The sequence below is a fragment of the Denticeps clupeoides genome, chromosome 2 (assembly GCF_900700375.1).
Source record: "Denticeps clupeoides chromosome 2, fDenClu1.1, whole genome shotgun sequence".
In the NCBI taxonomy this organism is placed as follows: Eukaryota; Metazoa; Chordata; class Actinopteri; order Clupeiformes; family Denticipitidae; genus Denticeps; species Denticeps clupeoides.
The window spans coordinates 16,238,035-16,252,155 of NC_041708.1; the positions used below are offsets into that span (position 1 = coordinate 16,238,035).

The 14,121-nt window shown below is 44.2% G+C and overlaps 1 protein-coding gene across 3 annotated transcripts; it reads right to left on the bottom strand.

Annotated features, from left to right (window-relative positions):
- Positions 1 to 1,093: 1,093 nt before the first annotated feature.
- On the bottom strand, positions 1,094 to 13,820 carry p4htmb (prolyl 4-hydroxylase, transmembrane b). Of its 3 annotated transcripts, XM_028970421.1 has the most exons (10): positions 13,673 to 13,820; positions 12,874 to 13,177; positions 12,724 to 12,805; positions 12,342 to 12,532; positions 10,879 to 10,975; positions 10,251 to 10,413; positions 6,245 to 6,430; positions 6,033 to 6,123; positions 5,825 to 5,948; positions 1,094 to 2,681 (listed from the first exon to the last, which is right to left on the bottom strand). In XM_028970421.1, exons 1-10 carry the CDS (start codon positions 13,762 to 13,764, stop codon positions 2,473 to 2,475), a joined length of 1,539 nt encoding a protein of 512 aa, XP_028826254.1. In that variant the 5' UTR covers positions 13,765 to 13,820; the 3' UTR covers positions 1,094 to 2,472. The 3 variants fall into 3 exon arrangements, with proteins under 3 accessions (XP_028826254.1, XP_028826253.1, XP_028826255.1); XM_028970420.1 differs by having other exon boundaries at positions 5,825 to 6,123; XM_028970422.1 differs by lacking the exon at positions 12,874 to 13,177 and having other exon boundaries at positions 5,825 to 6,123; positions 13,673 to 13,817.
- Between the last annotated feature and the right edge of the window lie 301 nt (positions 13,821 to 14,121).

Below are 14,121 nucleotides of genomic sequence, written 5' to 3' on the forward strand. Positions count from 1 at the left end.
TTTAGGGGGCGCACAGCCCTCCATGTGCTCGCCAGGGGTAGCCTGACTGACATTAGGTACTGAGATGTGATCCTCAGACCACTGGTGAGGTTGTGGTTGACCCTGGGTTTCTCCTAATGCAAGACAATGCTAGACCTCATGTGGCTGGAATGTGTCCGCAGTTCCTGAAAGTGGACGGCATTGATGCTATGAACTGTCCCGCCAGTTCCCCAGACCTGAATCAGCACATCTGGGAAATCATGTCTTGCTTCATCCTCCAACGCCATGTTTCACCACAGATTGTTCAGGAGTTGGCAGATGCTTAGTCCAGATTTTCAGTGACTCCAAATCCAAACATCCATGGGTTGATACATTTGATTTCCATAATTTGTGTGATTTTGTAGATTCAATTAAAAAGAACAAAGTATTTAATAAGAATATTTAATTCATTCAGATCTAGGACACCTTATTTTGTGTCCCCCTTTTTTTAAACAGTGTATATTTCTGGCTTTAGAAGAGGGTGTCTACAAGAGGGCAGACATAACAAGCTTTTACAGAAACAGCTGGTGCAGATGGCTACCTTGGTTTGCCAAAACAAAGAATGTCACAGACTTCATGCTTGTCATTATATTCATATAAACACTTGTAAGCTGTCTACCAAGCGTAATGTATACACACAATAGAGTTGAAAACTGGGAGATTTGACACATGACCTATGTTGTGCATTCCTGTCCCAGTCCTACTGTGTCTCCAAATTTATTTACAGTACAGGCCAAAAGTTTGGACATACCTGCTCATTCAATGTGTCATGACCATTTACATTGGTAGATTCTCACTGAAGGCATCAAAACTATGAATGAACACATGTGGAGTTATGGCCTCCACAGTCACCAGACCTGAACCCAATTGAGATGGTTTGGGGTGAGCTGAACCGCAGAGTGAAGGTAAAGGGGCCAATAAGTGCTAAATACCTCTGCAAACTCCTTCAAGACTGTTGGAAAACCATTTCAGGTTACGACCTCTTCGAGAGAATCGAGAGAATGCCAAGAGTGTGCAAAGCAGTAATCAGAGCAAAGGGTGGCTATTTTGAAGAAACTAGAATATAGAACATGTTTTCTGTTATTTCACCTTTTTGAACACTCCACTTCAGTTTTGATGCCTTCGGTGAGAATCTACCAATGTAGACCAATGAATAAGAAGGTGTGTCAAAACTTTAGGCCTGTACTGTATGTCAGAAGCTTGCTTTGGCTGTCAGTAATGTACAGAAACAATTTCTCCATCTCTACTCCATCTTACTCCACCTATCTCTTAAATTAACAACGAAAGAATATCAGTGCAAATGGCATATAAATATTCACAGCAGTGAGAGTTAAATAAAACAATTAAAGCATAATTTTGCATTCTGTTTTTGCGAAGTCGCCAGTCCCTGAATTGTGAAGTGAAGAAAAATATATATTATGCAGCATAAGGCATACAATCTTTCTTAAAGGTCCACTATTATGAACATTTCACATTGTGAGATAATGTAACATTAAAGCAAGTTCCCCTAGCCTGTCTATGGTCCTGCAGTGGCTAGAAATGGCGATATGTGTAATGAGAGCTTTGGCCAATCTGCTTCGCCATTCAGAGAGCAGCAGCTCAGACGGTCTGATCTGGAATGTCTCCCCTTACGTCATCATGAGGGGAAGTTTACCTCCCCTTTCTCATGATTTGTCTGCCCAGAGAATTTCCCACCCCTCCCATAAAAAAGTAACTCCACCCCCTGTCATTCCTTCCAATTGTTCATTCCAATTTCTTGTAAAATTGAGTTTTTTAATTCTGTCAAAACATGTTTTTTTTAGTTCCATCACGCGAGATGCTGTACAAACAGTGGGTTAATTAAATTTTTTTTCTGGAAAAACGCAGACAAACTTCCTGTTTGCACCAAACATTGTGATTTGGTCTCTCCTCAGCCTAAAAGTGACACACAATGTCCCGGGGATATATCATTGTGTGAGTGGCTGTAATTCTGCACCATGACTGAATTTCGTAAAAGAGACTTCAGATATAGTATTAGGGGACCAAAAAGACTAAATTATTTCATAATAGTGGACCTTTAAGTCTCTTTGGACAACATTAGTTATTTAGTTACAACATTAAAATTTTGTATAAATAATGTTTTCAGTGCCATATCTGGTTGCCCAGACACCCTTACTCGCATAGTACCACATTCATGTGAACTATAAAACCACAGCTCACTCTCACTCTTTCACTCACTATTCATAACAGCTCAATTCAGATCTGGATTGAAGCTTCAGGAGCCCATCTCGGGACATTGGGTATAGGGGAAGAACTCCCTGAGGGCAAGACCCCAGCCCAAGGCATTGTTGTTTTGGTTGTTTTTTTTGGAATCACACCACAACCCCCTTTAAGGTGAATATTATACCTGGGTCCTTTACTTTAAGAGCCTGTGTGCATGTGTGTTTGTGATTTTGATTGAATCTCTTTGTCCTTCTACAAATCAATATGGGCATCTGAGTGTTGCATGGGCCTGGGCTCTGGACTGTCCTCTGCTTGATGCTTCTGTGACACCATTTCTTGATAATGGGCCTGCCGCTGGTAGTCTGGGTCCACATTGATCCAGTTGTTGGCAACCCACTTGGTACCACTTGCAACAACACAGCCACCATGCAGCGAGTATTCATCCAGCTCACCAACCCAGCCTGCACATGAGTCAACAAAGAAGGACAAGCACAGAGAAAGTTTAAATGATTTCACAGTAATGGAATTCATGATTCTCCTGAGCACTTGCACAAAAATTCCATACATGTCACAGGACAAAAGAATGCATAAAGTGCACTCCTGAACAAAATCTTAAAGCCCAAAGCATACCCATTTAGCACTGGTGGATCATACCCAATTGGTAAGTAAAAATAAGAGAGGAGAGACTGCAGGTGAAACCGATGAGACGACAGAACATTGTCCAAACAGCCAAGACGAATTGGGAGTCCTCGGTCGGAGAAAATGTCATAGGGGAACCCATGAAGACGGACAACATGTTGCAGGATCAGGCCAGCAGTTGTAGCAGAGGACTGGAGGTCGGGCAGGCTCGGGCATAGTGGACTGCCTTTGAGGAGCGACCGACAGCCAGTGTGGTAGGGTTTTTATGCATGGGTGCAAACCTCCAGCCATCCAGGATGGCAACAGCTTATCTCCTTTATTCGCCAGGCATTCTGCTGGTCGTTGCTGGCCAGGGAGTTTCTGGTCAGGACTGCGTTGGGACAGGATGGTGCCAGCGTCCACTTTCACAACAAAGGAGAGAGCAGGGTCCGGGTGTTGGAGGACTGGTGCAGTGGTGAAACTATGGCCACCGCTTCAAGCTTCTTGGGCTCCATGGACACACCTTGGGGCAAGATGGAGAAACCCAGGAACATGGTGGAGCGCTGGTGGATTTTCTGGCGGACTTCTCTCACATGTTGGATGTGAGCTTTGAGTGATGGTGAATATATGAGGACATCATCCAGATAGACAACTTTTCTCTGCATTGGCTTTTAGTTAAGTACTGTATTGACTTTTAAGATTCTCACCTATGAAGTTCTACATGGTCGTGCTCCTTTATACCATAGTAACATACTAGTCCCTCATAACCCACCACAATACTCTGGGAGAAGATCTACTTGCTGTCCCCCATGTACGCAAAGTCACTTTTGGAAATAGAGCATTTGCTTACAGAGACTCAAAAGAAATATTAAGGAATCAAAAAAGTTTCAATATTTAGATCCAGACTAAACCAAGCTTTTACCAATGTATTGCTAAAAAAACCAAAACTTTTACCTGATTAGTAATGTCGCTGGACATGTTTAGTCCTTAGTCACTTCCTGTCATTCTAGCTAATTTATTAATAACTCAGCCTCCTATTTTTTTACATTACCATTCACTCCCATGTTGATGGCAAATCTCTCCTGGAGAGCATCCTGGTACGGAGTGATCACATGGCATAGCTTGTCCTTAATAATGTTGAAGTATCTTTTTCAGCTAACCTTTTTGACTCGATGAAGATTAGACATAAATCCAGGTCATGTGACAATAATTATAATGAAATATGTAATATTGTTGGTGAATAAAAACTAGGGCTGCACGATTTGGGGAAAAAGACATATTGCGATTATTGAGATCAATATTGCGATATGCGATATGATAAAGGACACTTGCTTGTATACCAATGAAAAGTCGCATACTAATAGTGAAATGTTTAATTTCAAAGTGAAACATACAAAAAAATATTCTACAAATATAAAATAATCACAAAAAATATAAAATAATCACAAAAAACTCTTTATATTACTGTCGAACAACAAACCCTGGTAAGGCTAAGCAACTGTTTTGATTATATTTGGCCATTATAAAATCCCGTATTATAGTTCTTACGTTTAACCAAAATGTTGTTTGGAGGCTGACTTGAACTCAGGGATGCATAGCTTTGCTAGCTTAGCTATGGTTAAGATTTGTAAACTGAGGTGAATTTCTTTAGGAAACCTTCAAAGTTTGAGAAAAGTTAACTAAACAGCTAAGAACAGTCTAAATAGTTAATGCCTACATTTAGCCAAAACGTTGTTGGCTAAACGAGGCTGACTTGAACACAGGAATGCATAGCTTCGCTAGCTTAGCCTAGCTTAGCTAAGGTTAAGACTTATAAAACGGGATTTTATAATGGCCAAATATATTCAAAACAATTGTCCAGCCTTACGTATGAAATGTAATCCCCCGGGATCTGGTTTGGAGCGTACAGCGGTTTGTACAGCCCCAAGCAGCACAAGAGTGAGGCATTTTAATGCACTTCTCTCCATAGACATGTAAATGCTTCACGCCACAGCAGAGCCTATCGTAATATGGCGGCGACGTTGACGTCCGATGCAGTGCGTCATGCGGCGTCTAACCATATGTCTCCGAATCGAAAGTCATGTGACCAAACATGTCACATCCGAGATGTGAGAGTGTGATGTGAGACTTCAGTCAGCTCGCCAACTTTGAGAGAATGAGAGAATGGATCGGCAACATATCCGATCCAATCCATGTACTAATCATTTAAATCGCAGCTTTTTGCGTTCATGTAATCGCACAGACTGACATCGCGATTACGATTGCGATTAGATTAATCGTGCAGCACTAATAAAAACAAGACTAAATATGGTTGACTAAATAAAAACTACACTAAAATTTGTTTTTGAAAATGTGAGGAGATGTTATCTCTTGTTTAATCATTATTATTATTATCTCCCATCTGGTCACAAAGATGACATCACTTCCGCAACACGCAATCATGACATTAATTAGATTTCAGGATATTTGTTGAGGGTGAGCAGATGGCTGAAAGCATTGACAAAGTGATCTTTGGACCCACTTCCTTTACAATGAAGTGGAAAAGAAAACAGAATATGTCGTAGAAAACATCAGAACGTCTTCAGTATCTGGAATGAATGTAGTGTATTCTTGAGTCTATAAAGTACCAATAATATAATCTTTTAATTACGAAATGTTTTTTTTAGCAAGAAAATGTTATTTTTGTCTGCTCTACTAGGTGTCTGTACAATATTGACTGGGTTAAATACAATTGCATAACCAAAAAAGAGAGACAAAAATACATTGACAAAATCTGGACTAAAATGTCATCAGTTTTTGTTGACTAAAACTAGGTAAAAATGTTAAATATTTTGGAGTAAGGCTGTAACATAAAAATATGTTGAAAAAGTGAAGTGCTGTGAATACTTTTAAGTGCACTGCAAAATATAGTCAAATAAGTAATGGTGGGTGAAAGGCATGCAGTGAGTCTCAAGTCTGTGCTCAGTCAATAAATTCAGTGCTGTACCTCTGCCATCAGATAAGTAGTTGTACCAGAAGACAGCTTTGCCTCTTGTCGGCTTCACCCTCAGATTTCCCTTATCACAGTTCTTTCTTGTGTCCAGCAGATCCACATTGTTCTGGATCAAAGACTGACATAAACAGAGAGCAACTGACAATTCTGCTGTACATCTATGGAAATCTTTAAAGAAAAGACATGCAGGGCTAGCATCTACCACTTCTTCATAGGTCCGGTTGTCTGCAACAGGAAAAGTTGTTTCTCCACCGCCTTCAACTGAGTTCAAGTAGAAGAGGACTGTGATGTACCTGGTATGCAGAACACCCCCACCCCCACCACATACATACACACACACACAAGAACATTCAAATCCTATTGATATTTCTAATGACATCAATAATAATAATTTTAAACAGACACTAAACTGACCTGCAGGAGGTCTCAAACGGGGAGGAGGAGTTGGAGGCGAGGCGTGTGTGCGTGCAGACGGTTTCTGGGTAGATGGGGCCACTGTCATAGTGGGCGTGATAGTGCCCCCCCTGCTCATAATGGACTACCTGCAGAGGTTCACTCAGTTCTACCAATGCTGAGGGGAGTTTTGTCAGACGAGTGACCCTAAAGGATACAGAATATGCATTCAATTTATTATGAAATGATCTTTGGAACTGGTTGCAAATGATATCACATTCTGTTCCAACCTGCCTGGGAAGAATCCTAGGAGTGACAACATATAATAGAATCACTATGATTTAAATCATCACTATCATTTAAATATCATCTTACCTCACCTTGCGTCCTGTATTGTGTGTAAATGAAGAATCATTGTATTGTATGGTCCTGTCTATGGTTGCCCCACAACCCTTATTAACCATAACATTATGGTTAATAAGGGTTCAATTGAGCAAGCAGCAACATCTCGTCCTTCAAATCGATGTGTTGGAAGCACGTAAAAATGTCTTAACCACCTTCCAACTCTACTAGAATCCAACCCTTCATAGCAACTGAATATTAGGTGAGTGGTGTTAATGCAATGAAATGAATACACTAAGAAACTGTTATGTCTATGCCGGCTCCATCCACACTGACATGCTCCACCTCCCCTGAGTAATTGTCATGTGACCTCGGTGATGCGTCCAATATTTAATCACTGCTTAATCACTGGTAATCACTGCTCTGCTTCATGCACGAGACGTGGCTCAACTCCTTACCTCCAAGTTACTACAAAGTAAGTCCAATCCTTGTTTGTTTCGAGCATCTGTTGCAAGAGGTGAATCACCTATGGCAGTGTCTGCATGAGGTGGCTGCTGGGTGCCGTGTGCACGGCGCAGCTCCCAGTCTACTGCCTACCACACCGGAGCCAAATTGGGCCCTTCCCGAGCGCTGGAATGGAGTATATGGGAGTGCCGAGGCGCTTTTCATCAGTCTGGCTTTTATGTTTGAATTACAGTCCAGCCGTCATCCATCCTGCCGGGCCCAGATGGTTCTTCTCCTGTCACTGCTCTGTGGACAGGCCGCCGAATGGGTGGTGGCCCGGCTTTCACCACCTGCTGCCGGGGCCATCACCTACACCAAATTTTCTGAGGAGTTGAAATTCACTTTTCGGCATCTGGATGGCATGGAGGACATTTCATCTCAGCTATGCCATCTACGCCAGGTGGGTCCTCCACGGTCAGCCACTTCAACGCAAAGTTTTGAACCCTGGAAGCCAAGACCCCCATTGATCTCCACTCCCTATGGACAATGTATTATGAAGCCCTGGCACCAAGAATCCACAGTGAAATGGTTGGTCAGGAGATTCTGTCTTCTTTTGATGCACTTGTGTCGCTGGTGCTGTGTGCCCCGACACTCCAGCTCAACACCATCTGCCCACTTCGCTTCCCAGCAATCGCCCCGAAACCTGAGGGGAACCCATGCAGCTCGGGCTAACCTCCCTGATGTCCACCAAAATGGTGCAACGCTATGCGCTTACTGTGCCTCACCCAACCACCATCACACCATCCATCTGGGAAACATGTCACCCGTCCACAGTTTTAGCCTCTCCTCTGGCTATCAACCCCAATCCAATGGCCAGGCAGAGAGGGCCAACCAGCTGCTTAACCATCAGTGGACATGGCCTTGCTTCATGTGGGTGGAGTTGGCTAACAACCTGCAGGCAACCTCCTCCACCGAGGTCAGACTTTTGGAACTCTGTAACGGCTACCAACAAACCCTCTTCACCCATCACGAACCTGCAGGGGGTCACCTCTCCGCCCACCAGCTGGTCCGGTGCAGCACACAGGCACTGGCCAAGGTTGGCACTGCCCTCCACTCTCCTTACTGCCTCCCAGCACACCGTAGCCCAACACAACTGGTGACACCCAGTCAGACTGCACCTGGGTGGCAGTGGAAACACGGAACTTGGTGACACGTCTGATAATTAACTGTCTGCCAGCTGGTAATCACTGCTCTGTCTTCGTTGCTTCTTGCACGAGACCATCTTTCACTCACCACATCAGTTGTAATAGAAGGACAGCTCTCCCTTAACACCAATGGGAGGTTCCGAAAGGTTCCGAAGGGTCTCGGACGACTCTGGAGAACTTGCTGGCCATGCACCACACCCAAATGGCGTAGCTGGGGTCCAAACATCCAGTTAAAGGAAAAGCCTTTATCACGCTGGTCACGCCATCCACCATTAGTCCACCAGTCAGCCTTGTCTTCACTGATGTCTTCCGGGTGTGTGTTCTCCCATTCCATTTGGGCATTGGCAAAGGTCCATGCTGGTCAGCGCATGTGCAGTGGGGTCGCCCTCGCTGCTGACCTCATCCTCCTGGCTGTCCCTCCAACCACTCACGCACAGTGATGTATGGTATCACCGCAGAGTCAGTCACATGCTGGTATGCCCCCTGTCCACGGATGGAATTTCTCAGTCTGAAATCCTGACTGATTGCAACCCATTCCTTCATAATCAGTGCTTGGAGTCTGAAGTTCTCACAAGTTCTCAACTGAATGATGGTCCAGGGTGTTTCCTGGTCATGGACCCAAAATTTCAATGTTTTGTTCCCTGAGCCACTTAGCTATCACTTTGGCCCTATGGCATGTTTTGGTACAATTCTATATTCATGGCAAAATTGTGAGTGAGTCCACTCCCTTGGATGAGAAGCAGCCCCTACACATGAATGGTAGCATGAGACAGGACTGATGATAGTGCTCACCTTTTCTTCTCTGGACAATCCTTTTTCCAGATGCACCAAACAATCGGAAAGGGGCTTCATCAGAGAAAATGTCAGTACCCCAGTCCTCAGCAGTCCAATCCCTGTTCTTTTGCCGAATATCAGTCTGTCCTTGATAAGTAACTTCTTGGCTGCCCTTCTTGACACCAGGCCACCCTCCAAAAGACTTTGCCTCACTGCATGCAGATGCACTCACACCAGCCTGCTGCCATTCCTGAGCAAGCTCTGCACTGGTGTCACCCCGATCCCACAGCTGAACCATCTTTAGGTGTCCTGGTGCTTGTTTGACTTTCTTGGTCACCCTCAAGCCTTCTTCACAACACTTGAACGTCTCTCCTTTTGATGATCTGATAAATGGTTGATTTAGGTGCAATCTTAGTAGCAGCAATACCCTAGCCTCAGAAGACCTTTTTATGCAACACAATGATGATTGCATGTGTTTCCTAACCATGGTAAACAGAGGAAGAACAATGCATCACCCTCCTTTTCAAGCATCCAGTCTGCTATTCTAACTCAATCAGCATGACAGAATGATCTCCAGCCTTGTGCTTGTCAACACTCACTTGTGTTACCGAGAGGACTACTGAAATGATCTCAGCAGGTCCTTTTGTGGCAGGGCAACAAATCAGGTTGTAGCCCTGAGGGACTTTGAAAGAGGGACTTTGCAATTAATCGGATCCCTCTTCATAACATTCTGGAGTAAATGCAAACTGGCCTTAATAAAAATGGAAGAAGCAAACTTTGTGAAAACCAATATTTGTCTCATTCTCAAGACTTTTGACCACGACTGTACACACCCACTCTGGTTCACTGACTAGCAAGACCACGGCAGCTCATATTCTCTGGCACCGTGCAGCTGTGACGGTGCCTAAACGCCTACCTACACTAAACTTCCCATGTAAAACACATCTCAGCATGTAACACACATCTCAACATGTTCAACTTTTAACATCCAACCCTATGCACATTCACCAATTTCTCTGCACATTTACTTCCCTATTAGTCAAGCACTCACAGCATAATGGTACCACTGTAAAATCAACAGTGAAATACTCTTTGTAAACTTAAGAAAATGTTTTTTTTTATATATATATAAAGTTTTTTACCTTCAGTTTTATACAGCATTTCACCATTAAACTCACAGACATTTTTTACAGTGTATGCCTAGGGGACAGCATGAGAAAGGCAAGAAGAGGGAACTGGAGGCTTTGGTCAGAATATAGCACCTCTTTCTCAGGTCCTGCAAGATATGATGAGATCCAGGGCCTTGGTAGAGCCAGGTGTGCCTGCTATTCCGTACTAATTGGCTGCGCTTTACTCCACGCTGCTGCAGAAAACGCTGGAAAGCATCACTGCTCAGATGCCTGAATTCTTCTAGACTGAGTAGACCTACATTAGAACAGGAAGACAGAAAATCAAGTTACTGTTCCAGACAATCTGTTCTGTCTTTGCCAGCTCCTGAGGTACCCATGTACCTCAAAGTGTGAAGTGATTGTCACTTGTGATACACAGCAGCCCAGCACACGGTGCACACAGTGAAATTTGTCCTCTGCATTTAACCCATCACCCTGAGTGAGCAGTGGGCAGCCATGACAGGCGCCCGGGGAGCAGTGTGTGGGGACGGTGCTTTGCTCAGTGGCACCTCAGTGGCACCTTGGCAGATCGGGATTCGAACCGGCAACCTTCTGATTACGGGACCGCTTCCTTAACCGTTAGGCCACCACTGCCCCATGTGAAATCAACATGCACTGAAAACTGCACTGAAATTATGAGAATTGACCGCCTTGTGTGACTAACCTTACTACTTACAACAATCACAGCATAAATACACACTGCACTTTTTATCAGTCTCACCGTTTCCATCTGGATCAGCATTTAGTCCTGCATAAATCTCCCTTAAGTTCTCTGGAGTCAACCAGATACCATCTCTCACCCGAGAATGTGTGAGAATCTGCAGAGTTAAAAAGACAAAAGACAAACAGACCTGTACTCATCTATGCTATTAGGACCTTTAAACATAATCAGTAATGTATACTGATGAAGGCCCAATGATAAACTCAATTTTTCATAACTATATGAAAAATATACTGTATATAAAGACAATACAATAAAATGATTTTTTTGTTTAAAAACTCAAATCACCATTCACACACATCCTGCTACAAAATAAGCACATTCAGGCAAAGAATAACAATTTTAACCCCTATTTAACCACACTACTGAGAATAACGTAGCAGCTGTTCAGACCTGGCTGAGTAGGTTGTCCTTCAGCATGGCCCAGAACACATTTGTGCATATACATTTACATTCATGGCATTTAGCAAACGCCCTTATCGAGAGCATCTTACAATCAGAGGGGTTGACTTAATGTTAAGTGTCTTGCTCAGTGACACAAGGGTAAGTGGGGCCTGAACCTGTCACTTTGTGGTCTTCTGGTTCATAGGCAGGTGTGTTACCCACTAGACCAGGGGTCAGCAACTTACGGCTCTTTCATCCTTACATTGCGGCTCCCTGCGGCTTTAGAAAATAAGCAATAATTTAAGTGTTGTTATTGTATTTCAAAATTTAAATGTTATTATATTTTTTGTTGCTCAAAATATGCGTCACAAATGTCCTTTTAGATATCAAAAAGAATTTGCGACTCCAAGAATTTTTTCTTTTGTGCAAACCAGGTCCAAATCGCTCTTTGAGTGTTAAAGGTTGCTGACCCATGCACTAGGCTGAAACATAATTTACATTTATGCCATTTGGCAGACACCCTTTTCCAGAATGACGGACAACGTGCTTTCATGTTGCCATCAATGAAGTAATCAGTTCTGGTTCACTAGGACTCAAACCATGAATATAAACATTTCATTCACTCGGTTGTAGTTTTCTTGCATAAGTCAGACTATCAGAAAGTTACAAGTTAGTCTAAGTATTCTCTAAAGAGAAAGGTCTTAAGCCGCCATTTGAAAATACTCAGCAACTGTGCTGTTCTGACCTCAAGGGAAGCTCATTCCACCACCTAGGTGTTACGACAGAGAAATCTAGATGAGAGTTTTCTTTGTGCCTTCAGCAGAGGAGGTACCAGACGAGCAGTACTGGGGGGTCGGATATATAATAATGGCACGACATAGGGTGGTGCTACACCATGTTTGGTTTGGTAGGTCAGCATCAGCATTTCAAATCTGATGCGGGCAGCTACTGGGAACCAGTGGAGGGATTTCATTATTTTGATGTGCAAAATACTTGCTAATGTCAGATCTGAACAGGGCTAGAGACAACTGAACTGTATGAAAGTAGAGGCTGGCAGGCAAGCAGACACACACACACACCTCCTGGGGCTGCAGCTGACCATCCTGATTGAGATCCAGCAGGCTGAAGATCTCCTCTGGGCTGAGGTTAAGTTGCTCCGTTAAGTCGTCTTGCCCCTCGAGCACCATAACCTGACTTTCCATCAGGCCCTTGAGTTGAGCCAGTTGCAACACCACACGACACTCCTCCTCAGACAGGAAATCAGGAATCTCTGCAGCCACACGCACACACACAGCAGACAAGGCAGCCAGCCAGCCAGCCCGATGAACACATACAAATGGAAGGTAGAAAATGCTACGCAAACACGAGTGCACATGTGGCATGATCAAGCAGAGAGATGCAACAGTAAAAAATACGATTTCAGGTACATATATAAAACTGGTTTTGGCATAATGTATTTACCAAACAACAGAGGCTTGAGGCTGAGGGTCCTCATCTCATGGACCTTGTCAGATACCAGCGATAACTTCTGAACATGTCCAACCTGTTAAAAAGAGATATAATGATCCATTTCATCAGTGCATGCTGTAAAAGCAGGAAACTATGACGTACCCGAAGTCCTTCCAGCCTAGGCAGAAAGTGCTGGGTCGGTGCGCGGGTGTGGCCCTTGGGGACAGAACGGTGAGTGTCGCCGCTCCCAGTGAAACCCTGGCTCGAGCCCGGGAATTCTGCCTCAGAGCCGTTGTTGTAGTGGACGTAGAGAAGCAGCGCGATGACGTTGATGATGTAGACGTGGAAAAAGACCATGACCACGATGAAGTACGAGCGCGAGCACACGTTGCTCTTCTGCAGCGGGACGCGCTCACATTTATTTACACTTTCCTGAGATTCCATATCCCTGTCGCGAGCGTTGCCACTGCCACGCAAAACAAAGCAAATAGGAGCCACCATAAAATAATTGCCAAAATATATTCTTTGTCTTTAGAGCTTGTGAATAAGTACTCCGGTTGACCGGACATTTATCTGAAATGAATTAAAACCCCATGATCTTGTTGGGCTCATTTCAGTCAGTTTTATAGAGTTTTCCGCTTTGGTGTGATATGTTTCCCAGACCTGGCAACCGAGCCCGTCCCCGTGGAGACTGGCCGCTCCGCAAACGCAGTATCCAGCATATCTAATCTTCACTTGCTGAGTGCACAGCGCTGACCCTGCACGCCACACGGATTCGGACCCACAAAGTATGATCCAAACACAACGTCACAAAAACAGTAACGCTACCTTCTACAATGCGACGCAGCCACACGCCCCCTGTTTACTTTGCAGCTTAGTTTTTAGGTGCGCGGGGGGGTCAAACGGGTGGCGCACACCATCATTCCGATTTGCGTATGGTGCTCTTGGAAATCTCACGCACCTGCAATCTTCTGGACGCTTCAAATCCGCCTCGCGGATGCATGGAGGATCCTCGTCCGTTTTCTGGAAGAACTGCACTGACAACTGCGGCATGAGGCATCACCACGCAGCACAGCCGTCAGAGACGGAATCAGCACAGTGCTGCCCTCTCGGGGCTCTGATCTGCATTGCCGTCATACGCGGCTCGTCACAAAGTGGAAAAATGACCACGAGGAAACAGACCAAATCTGCGAGCAGAAGCAGGACCAGTGGCATAGGCAAATGTTTAGGGCACCATCCATCCAGGTGGGAGAAAAAAAATATTCCACTAATCTTAAAACTAGTTGGTATTAATGTGTCCTAATATGAAAAGATCAAGACAGCATCAATCTACCTGTTTAGCAAAGCCTTTTAAGCAGTGGTAGGATTAATAATTCCTTATGAAGCCGCCGCGGCGCCTCGTCCCCCGTC